The sequence below is a fragment of the Clarias gariepinus genome, chromosome 18 (assembly GCF_024256425.1).
Source record: "Clarias gariepinus isolate MV-2021 ecotype Netherlands chromosome 18, CGAR_prim_01v2, whole genome shotgun sequence".
Lineage (NCBI taxonomy): Eukaryota > Metazoa > Chordata > Actinopteri > Siluriformes > Clariidae > Clarias > Clarias gariepinus.
The window spans coordinates 18429170-18439536 of record NC_071117.1 but is presented as its reverse complement, the minus strand read 5'-3'; the positions used below and the strand labels follow the sequence as shown (position 1 = coordinate 18439536).

Genomic DNA, 10367 nt, shown 5'->3' with positions numbered 1-10367 from the left:
AAGATAAAAATACCACACCAGGTACTGATATGGCAATTCAATTAATTTGTGTGCACCATACAGTATAGAGAACCTGTTTCTAATGCCATTTTGCCATTTTGTCATTATTTTCCACAGTTCTCGACATGTAGCTGGACTGGTAATTTTACTGAGAATAGTTATGATTTAAACCTCAGCTCTGCACCACAAGGCAAAACCAGCAATGTGCAAGAAATGTAGCACAACCACTTTTACAGAACACGCCTCGCTCACAATGTATTGTATATATCAGTAGTCATGTGCTTGATCACACGTATGCAGACAATCGAAACTGTCTAAATTACTTCAGTTTGGTAAATCAAAATGTTGATTAAATAAATGAATAAATAAATAAATTAGGTTTTACATGGTGATTCTGTTCATTTCGCCTTGTAATGCAAGTGAAGTTTTGTTGTTTAGACGCACTTTACATTTTACCTTTTAAAATGAATCATTTGTTGTTTTGTGATTTTCTTAAATACGTATCAAGTGACAATGCTTTCCCTTCAAACATTCTGAAAAAGAAATACAAATCGTCTGATGATAACAAGGAATGGAGTTGCGTAAATACATAATGTGAAAATTTATCAAAGGCAATATTATTACAATATTTTTCCTAGTTTAGACTAAAAACACAAATGAAATAATTTAATGCAACACAATGGTTAAATAAATACATGCTTTGGAATTTCTACTGTGATGTAATGTGAATACATCCAACCTTACGTTTTTTAGGTAAAAAAAGCCTACTAAAATAAATATCTTACTTTTAACCCAACTATGCAACAGCAGAACCACCTCATTGTTACTATACTCTTATTGATATTTAATAATAAATAAAGCATCATGCATTCTATTCACATATTCATAGGTGATACTGTCTAAAAAGCAGGGGTGCCAAATTTGTAGTTTACATGTAGCTTTTTATTTGATGGGTTTTGACCTTTGCTACAGATTATTTTTAATTTTTTAAAGCAGCCATCAGACAAAAAAAAAAAAAAATTTATTAGAAAATACAATTCATTAAAAGAAAAAAAAAAGATGCAGGATGTGAGGTGTTTGTATTTTCAAAATGTTGCAGTTAAATCTGTTTTAAATTCAACCCTGATTCAACCCTGATCCTTTACTCCTGTTTTTGTTTTTGTTCACCTATGGTTTTCTTTTAAGCAATGTTACGTGTCATAATTACAGTATATCATATTAATCATTCTTATCTTTTGCTTCCATAGCAGTCATCGACATAAACATTTCGTACAATTTACTACGCCCAGACTGAACCCTCTCTACATACTGTAACACTATTGTGCCTTTCATTAATCACCTTGGGTATGTATCTTAGCAACGGTAAGTGACTCAGCCACCCACTTATTGTACAACACCTTAAGGGTCTCTGCTAACTTTTTGACAGAGAAACCCTTTGTAAGTGTGCAGGAAGAGAGGTGATGCTTTATTTTGACACATACCATGCAAATTGATCGAGTTTGCAGGGAGAGGACGGAAACTTCCTGCACACTGTACGGGGATGTGCCTTTTGTATCGCAGTGTGGTTTGTGCACGTATCGTTTCATTTTACAAACGGCTCTCCTACTGCACTATGGTGTAGCTGAACTCTGTCTATGTAATAAGCTCAAGATTTAGCAGAGGTAAAACATTTATGTTTACTCGGGTTAGTGGATAGCAGTGTATAAAAAAAGTGGATCAAGAGTGCAGGTTTAGCAGCACCACGTTGGTTCGAGCGAGCAGGTGCACTGAAGTCTCTGCTTGAAAGTGCGTAACAAGAGATGAAGACTTCCTGGCTGTATGCGACCCTCCTGCCCCTTTTCCTCTTCAGCTGTGCCCTCCCTGAGAAACAGTGCCCTTGGAAAGGTGAGTTTTTAAAACCCTTTGGTAGACGAATCATCGGTTCAGGTGGTCTTATTATTTTATTATGTTCAAATTTATAATGTAGAAATAAATATACAGTACCTACATACAGAAGCGTGAATGCAAACAATCTGACTGTTCAGAGATAAACCTGTTACCTGGATTGTTTTATGGATTTAAATAAAACAGGATGTGATTTTTATCCTCATATAAATGGTATGTACATTGTTGAACAAAATGGTGCCACCACAACACCTGCTTTAGGTTATATTTTCAGCTTCCTAGCCACACTTTTATACATACTTGTTTCTCTTTCTTAATGTCAATGCATGTTGTTATTCCAACTGCTCTGCTTTTGCATGGTTACACTTTATTAAAGGGAATTAAAAAAAAAAAAAAAAAACACTGCTGATTCTTAAGTGCCACTTTAAAGTAAAAGATATGCAAATCTAACCAACGTTCATGATGTTTTTCATCATTTATCACACACGAAGAAGGTTCAGTTAAGGTTACCCCAAGACCATGATTTCAGTATGAACAACACAGGGAGTGTCAAAGAGTTTCCGTGAGCTGATGATTCAAGCTTTCCTCACATTCCTCTTGTGTGCCTTTGTTCTACTTCAGTGACACTTTTTCTCCATTGAACCTAAAAGTCTGTAAACATTGTAGTGTAAAAGGTGTACGAGAGACAGAGATTGTTTTGGAACTCTGACATGGGGGAAGACATTTATTGGCACATTAGCAGAGTTTTGTTTTCTTGGGTCTGCCTGTGTGTGTGAGTGTGTGTGCGTGTGTGGGGAGGCCTTAGGTTTTTCAAAGACGTTTTCTGCAGAACTGCGAAAAAAAAAAATTGAGAATCAAGTTTTTGTGTTAATATTTCCAAACAGACTGGAAAATAATTATTAGATAATATTGCTCTCAAGAAGTTGCAAAAAAGAAGAAAAAAAAAAAGTTCAAGGACTCAGGAAACCGCTGGTTTGTGGTATTCTTCAAGTCTATGAAAAACACATTTACGTATTACATTATAATAAGTGAAGACAATTAACTATACAACTTTAACCCTTAAAAACATTGTAACCAAAAAATCTTAACTATTTTAATTGTGTATTAATAGTGCCATGAAGAACATAGAAGCTTTTAAAACTTCCCCGATGGATTGTAAAAGGACAAGGCCTCAGATAGAATAAAGTAGAATAAAATAGAATAGAATAGAAACAATCTGATTGTAGCCACCACTGAATTATAAGCTGAAGGCATCTGTTCTGAGACAGATAGGGGAATCGACTCCTTGTACGAAATGTAAGATCACGATTTACGAGGTGTAGATTATACTGCCAGAAAAAGTTTGTGTATATGGGGAAAGGGAATCACCTTTCCCCATGCTGCACCAGTTTGCTGTATGAGACTGGTCCTTCTTCAGAAACCTTTGTTACTTTTCTTTCATGAGATGAATGAGTTACTCGTCTTGTCTGAAAACCGACTGCACATCATCTCTTTTGTGATATGATATCATGACTTCTTTTTCTCCTTTTCTTTTCTTTTTATTTCAGATGGTATCCCAAATGTTAGGCGTGTACCGCTCTACAGCAATGTTTCCGTGCCCTGTCCCGGTTTTACAGCAGAGGAGATGACGTTCACGTTGCATAGGGGTGATGATAAATTCGCCTCCATCACGTATGGGAATATGTCATTAATAAGAAGCCAAGAAAACTTAGGACGCATTTTGGAGCACTCTGTGAACAGCTCTGACAACACCACTAATTTTATCCTTCTCAATGTGACGCTGAACGCGACAGGCTTGTACACATGCATGGCTGAAAAGGCCTACCCGCCTCCACTGGTAAAGATCCCGGAGCAACCTCAGATCATTGTGATTGTTGAAGGTGTGTACGAAAAATTATTTTTTTCTCTTGCTTTCTCCCAGTTTATTAGGAATAATAATTTAAGATAAAATTTTAAGATAATTTTCTTGAAATGGTAAACAAAATGATAATGTGTTATGCTATGAGTAAGATTTATTTATTTGTTTACTTTATTATTTTTTTAAGAACATGGGTGTACACACGCCAGACACATAGTGGAACCCCCTACCAATCATCTGCCCTTTTGGGTGGGCTTTGGGGCACTGAGCATATATGGCCTGATAATCACTTTCATTGCATTATCCCTGAGGGTGAGTGTCAAATAATTTACATAATAGTAAATTAAAAAGAAATAAGAGCGGTAAGCCTGAATGTTTTTATCCTACAACGAATGATGATACTCCTACTACTACTACTACTACTTATTATTATTATTATTATGATGAAAATACTTAGCGGCATGGTGGCTTGGTGGTTAGCACTGTCTCCTTGCACCCCCAGGGTCTTGGTTCGATTACCGTCTGTGTGAATGGAGTTTGAATGTTCTCCCCGTGCTTGGTGGTTTTCCTCTGGGTACTCCAGTTTCCTCCCACAGTCCAAAAACATGATTAGGCTAATTGGTGCTTCCAATTTGCCCATAGTGTGTGAATGTTGACTGGTGATTCTACCATGGTTGTAAAAATGGTCACCATTGACCTTTACGGTCCCTAGTTGAACCACAAAGGTTCCTAGATGTATTATTATTATTGTTAGTAGTAGTAGTAGTAACTAATATAGGAAACATATAATAAATTCACTTTTATGTTCATTTTTAGTAACAGAATGTGTTTGCTTTCTAGTTCCGTCTAAAAAGAGAAGACATGTCCTCACATGACTACATGAACATGAAGCCTCGAGGATGGCGAAAGAAGCAAGGCATCAATCACCCAAACCACCTCAGCTTGTACAATGACACGGCCAAGGGCGCGGCCGTCAACAAGAAGCTTCAATCTAAAGGGACATCTGTTTAACTCCAAAACTCATCTCGAGCAAATTGCCCCAGCATCGCACATTTTATTGTGTTCGTCATGCTTGAATCCACTTATTAGAAACAGATAAAGTGTATATTAATTAGATGATGAGTTCAGTCAGGTGTGTTGGAGCGAAGAGATCATTAAAATATGCAATACAGGGGAAATGCTGCACTAAACAAACTTTTATTCAACCATCATAACTACACTTTTATTTGTGAAGGAACTGTAGCAAAGATGTAGGCTAAATGTAATATAGAGTTTAGTTTTTTCGCGCATTTTGTTTCATTGCTTATAAATAGCTACTGTAATAAACTTACCTAAAAGCTTCTATCTTTTAATCAATATCTATTTCCAAATATGTAAAAGCATGTAGCTCCCTGCACAAGAATTATTGGCTCCCTTTTAAAAATGAGCATGTAGCCTAGACAGTGCTTCAAAGTTGTTTTTTGCAAATTTTTGGCACCCACCACAAACATACTGTAATAAATTCTCCCAGCAACCTTGTCTGTATTTTATCTGGATAAAGGTTTTGGGTCATTATCTTGTTATAACATATGTTAATAACCAAGCAGTGGTAACCCAGTGTTAGATGATTAAATCCATTATTGGATTCTGTGATTTATTTATTTATTTATTTCCAGAAATGGGGTCAGGGATAGCTCATTGGTTAAGGCATTGGACTACAGTTTAAATGGTTTCAGGTTTAAACCATACGACAATCAAGTTACCACTGTTGGGCCCTTGAGCAAGGCTCTCAACTGCTCAGATGTATAATGAGATAAAAATGTAATTCACTCTGGACAATGGTGTCTGCCAAATGTAAATATTTTATTTGATTTTTAAATACTATGTTTTTATAATGATAAAGAGTATTAATTTCTTTGCTGATTTTCTTGCCTGTGCACTGTGGGGCTGACTGTAAACATACACTACCTAGAGTATAAAATAATGGCTTTAACACCATATGCATGTTCTGAACAGTGTGCAGTAGGAGCCTCATGACTCTTCTAGTGATTTTTTTTTATGTTTTTTTTTTTTCTTGTGGTAAAGATTTAGAATAAAATCAATAAAAAAAAGCAACAAAAAGTATCTAGGTAACATGTTGGGGCAATAGAAGCATGTCAAATAAAACCATGTTTTTGTGCCTCCGTCTATTTTTCAAACTTAATTTCAGGTTTATTGTAATAAGCATGGAATATTTAAATGCTGTTTTCCAGTGGAAAACATTGTGGTTTATTTGTATAAAAATAAAAGAAAGGTTTTCTCTGTACATTTGTCAGAACTCATCTTTCAGTAATATTTTTACCATACATTGGAGAACCTGAAACCAGTCTCAAAAAAATTTCTTTCTGTCTGTCTTTCTGTCTGTCCAGCCAGATTTGGTCACAGCATCACACAAAACTGGCTGGACAGAATCTGATAAAACTTTTGCAGTAAGTTTTTGCCTGAAGCTGAACCTGCACCATAAATGAAATCATCATGTTAAGTAAAAGTGATGTTATGAACAGTTATGTGTTAAATTTAATAATCTACTTTAAAAGAAGCTACTAATAAGCCACATACTCAATGCAAACAAACACCTGCACGGATAGATATTAATTAGAAAAGAGAAACAATATTTTTACTGGAATTGGTTCATATTTTCCTCACTGAAAGAACAGCGCTGAAGTGGTATAAGTACATTTAAACACGCTTCAGTCGTTTTTAGACGAAACTTAATCTTTATCTGATCTACTTTTATAATTTCTCATCTGTGATTCACTCTCCGATTACCGAACAGGGAGTGTATTTGGCTGACAATGAAAAAAGTACTTAGTGTAAACAAGGCATTAGATACTCTACCTTAAAAGAATTTTTATTTTTTTGTATTAATAAGTAATGCTGAGAGAAAGACAGACAGACAGACAGACATGTACAGTATGTGGGCCTCAACCTGAAATAAAAACTGATTACAATAAAGCTGATCAGCTTATTCTTAGCTTTAACCTTTCAACTATTTCTACAAACTCTTTTCCCGTCAATGACCGGTACTGTACTTCAGCTAGTATTACTTAAATTAAACCCCAAGGCCCTCTTACAATTACTTTTGCAGGGCGGTGCTTGTACATAATGCCTTTTTTTTCTTCTGCTTCTCTCTCGTTAGGGAAGTTACTGTACATTGCTGTAGACCCAACCTCTGGCACTCACTTTGGAAACGTCAATCACCCTAAAAGTCAAACCGTCTGGGGAACCCTAGCCCCTGAAGGAAACCCACAAAGCTGAGGGAGAACAAGCACACAGACCCCTGAGGTGTGAGGTAACAGTGAGGTAACCACTAAGCCGCTGGGCCTCTACTGTACTTCTCCTTTCTGTTCTTCTTTCCGTTTTTTTCCACTAGAGGGCGACAGAGATCTCTAAAAAAAAAACGTTCCAAAATAAATAAATAAATAAACCAGAACCCAATTCACTCTGAGACTAGTGGGATCTCCAAATGGTGCATCCCTTTCTAGTGCCGAGGTTCCCCCTCCACACACACACACACACATACACACGCGCGCGCGCGCACGCACACACACTTCTAACCCTCCCCAACAGCACGCACACACACACACACACACACACTGAGAGAACATCGTTTGCGCTCAGCATCGCTCTAAGCCTCTCAGCCACGAGACACAGTGCGCAGAAGTGCAACAATGTTTCCACATCGCCTTTGATTTATTCTTACTGAAAATGAATGCAAATTTTTTTTCTTATTTTTCTTCTTATTATTATTATTTTTTATATCTAAATAATAAACGCAAAGTGTTAATCCGTTAGAGAGAGTGTTCTAGTTTGGATTATTCTCAACTCAATATCTGGGTGAACATGGATCTCCCTAAAATGAATGAGAGTCACGGCATCCTGTGGGGCTGCGCACCATCTCCACAAGCTTCTCCATTAAACCACTCCACCGTGGACCTGAACACCACCTGTAGCAATGCGTCAGGATTAACCAAACTTCAAGTCACGCGATCTAAAGGTGAGCTCTTTTCCTTTGATCTCATATTTGATACATGGAGATGAAACGTATGCCATTTGTCTTTCAAAAGAAAATGTTACATTATATTTTAAAACAATATAAACATACAGCCTTTTTTTTTTTTTTTTTTTTTTAAATAATAATAAAACATCAAAAGCCTAGGAAGAAATTGTTCCATTGATCATTTAAAAAAAAATAAATTGGGGGAAAGTTAAACATTTTGTGGAAAACTGTACCTATTTCCAAAGCTAGAACCATCAATCGACTAGTGAACCATTGAGAAACAGATTCCTCCCACCAAATATGTGCTTTCAAGCAAAACATCAAAACATTCTTGAGAATGGTTTTCAGAACCTGTATTTTTCTCACTCATGCGTCATGAAAGTTATTTAAAAAAATCAACTTGTAATTTGTTTTAAATATATTCTTTCATGAATATAATGATGATTTTCATCCTAAGAACCTGTTGATCCTGTCGATGTCACATTATAACAACACGATCTATTATGGTTACTTGAGTCATAGGATTCCTGCTGGTTCCATTCAACATTTTTGGAATTTGCGGTGTACGTAATTGCAATCCCCAGCTGTCTCTATGAAAAGAAACACAATAACAGCAGCTCTGTTACTATTTTTTTCTTTTATGAATATATCATATATGCTGTACATACGGGACTGCCAAAGTAATTTGCAATGTATTTCCAATCTTTATTTATTCTGATGTGTATACTGCTGGAAAATGTTGTGTTATGTAAATGCATTACAATATTGAGAGGCTATATTTGAAATATAATAGAGAGCAATCTGTTGCACAAGCAATGCAATCAGTAAACTGGGCGTTTAAAAAAAAAAATACACATCACATGGCAGAATTACTACAAGCAAATAGATAGATAGATAGATAGATAGATAGATAGATAGATAGATAGATAGATATGTTACTCATTGTTCATTTATTATTCATTTTTAAGACATTATGCAAACAATGTAATCAAGCCACTAGAAAATGATAAAGAGAACCAAAATGCAACATAATGCTATGAATGTGTATCAATAATGTGTGTTCTTAGGAAGAATTGTTTTATTTAGCACCCAACTTTTTTTTTTTTATTATTATTATAAAACCTTATAACAGATTTCTTTTTCAGAATGTATTCAGTCTAAGGCCATTTAAGGAAGCGTACCCATTCATAGATGAAACCCTTGTGTGTTGTACTGTACTAGCATGCCATGAGAATTTATTACAAATCACAATGAGGTCAATATGAACACTGTGTAATGTGGCACTGAAGCATCTTTTGGCTGATTGTATGTACTGTAAGTGTGCCACTGCAGAGGAACATGAAGCTAACTGTGGAAGTGTGTACCTGTGCCATAGCTTCCTCTGAAAGCCATTTTACATAGATTTTCAAGTGCACTTTTAAAATATAATGGGTTTACTTGATCACTGAAGCTGATCGTACTGTATGTAAACCTTGTAAGCTTTTAAACAAGGTATGGCAATGTGAATCAATTCCATTCTGATTTACACAAACAGTTGGACACTAATGCTCACCCTAACCCTCTCTTTTCATCTAAATGATGGCGAGCAAATTGTTATTGTATTGAAAGTTGGAAGCTATTTCAATGCTAAAATTTCAGCATCGTATCGATTTTATAGGTCTTTATCAAGGGAGATATATATATATATTTTTGTCAAAAGTTAAAATCTAAAAATAATAATAATAATAAGAGAAATATCTAATGAGGTTTCTTCCACTTGACCCTCTAGAAAAATAGAGCCGCTTTAGGACACTAAGAACAAACTAAAGATCCATTGAAGCCTTTTTTTTTTTGAATGTTTTATAATTACCTCAATTTGTCATCATCATTATCATCAGTTGCTGAAATACACAAAGCTTCCACAGCCAAAAATAAGTTCAGCTCTGTGAATCATTTTGCATTTTGCCAGTTATGGCACTTGGGTGCTTTTGTATTACGCTATAATTTCGCATCCAATTTCCAATTTCTGTTTGTTCGTGGATATTTGTTGAGCCACCATGTGCCAGCACATCTCCTGGAAAAAAAAAGAAAAAAGAAAAGAAAAACATTTATTTGAGCTGCTGTGGATTAATTTTAAATAACGGCCCTAGTATGTGAACAAATATTACTCTGGTGCCCTCCAGCTATAGGAATGGAGTCCAGATTAAAACTATAAAACACACTTCCAATGCAACAGAGATAGGAGAGGGATAGAAAGAGAGAGTGAGCAGGAGAGAGAACACACACATAAAAACGCTGATGCATGTCCGTTCTCTCCGGTGATTAGGTATGTAATATCAGCCTCATGTGCCACAGTGTTGGCCTCTGAACATCTGTATAAAGTGAGAGTGATGTATTACATACCCTGCTTTCTGCCAGCACCCTGTTGATAATAATGGAAAATTTGCCCAGTCTCAGAAGCACAGTCACAGCTGTGCAGCGAGTTTGGAATATAAATTAACAGTCACATTAGCGACACAAGTCAAATGAACAGGGCAAAAACATAGAAAACAGCGAAGTGAGGAAAGAGAAATCTGGTTCATATACACAGTAGCGTAGTGCAATTGTTCATGCTGTTTGCTTGTGCAT

General features: G+C 35.9%; 2 protein-coding genes across 2 annotated transcripts in view; both read left to right on the top strand.

Annotated features, from left to right (window-relative positions):
- Positions 1 to 1419: 1419 nt before the first annotated feature.
- On the top strand, positions 1420 to 5746 carry si:dkey-1h24.6 (T-cell-specific surface glycoprotein CD28). Its single transcript, XM_053477249.1, has 4 exons — positions 1420 to 1884; positions 3432 to 3764; positions 3930 to 4054; positions 4583 to 5746. Exons 1-4 carry the CDS (start codon positions 1800 to 1802, stop codon positions 4751 to 4753), a joined length of 714 nt encoding a protein of 237 aa, XP_053333224.1. The 5' UTR covers positions 1420 to 1799; the 3' UTR covers positions 4754 to 5746.
- Positions 5747 to 7412: 1666 nt separating this feature from the next.
- Positions 7413 to 10367, top strand: part of cckbra (cholecystokinin B receptor a) — a 29378-nt gene continuing 26423 nt past the window's right edge. Inside the window, exon 1 of the mRNA XM_053477137.1 lies at positions 7413 to 7757. Coding sequence (XP_053333112.1) covers positions 7604 to 7757 — 154 coding nt within the window. The 5' untranslated portion in view covers positions 7413 to 7603. The remainder of the gene's footprint in view (positions 7758 to 10367) is intronic.

Excerpts from the sequence above, each read along its gene's own strand:
- si:dkey-1h24.6 (XM_053477249.1), top strand. The coding sequence starts at position 1,800 with ATGAAGACTTCCTGGCTGTATGCGACCCTCCTGCCCCTTTTCCTCTTC. Across the intron at positions 1,885-3,431 it reads GAAACAGTGCCCTTGGAAAG|ATGGTATCCCAAATGTTAGG; the intron begins GTGAGTTTTTAA and ends TTTTTATTTCAG. Across the intron at positions 3,765-3,929 it reads GATCATTGTGATTGTTGAAG|AACATGGGTGTACACACGCC; the intron begins GTGTGTACGAAA and ends TATTTTTTTAAG.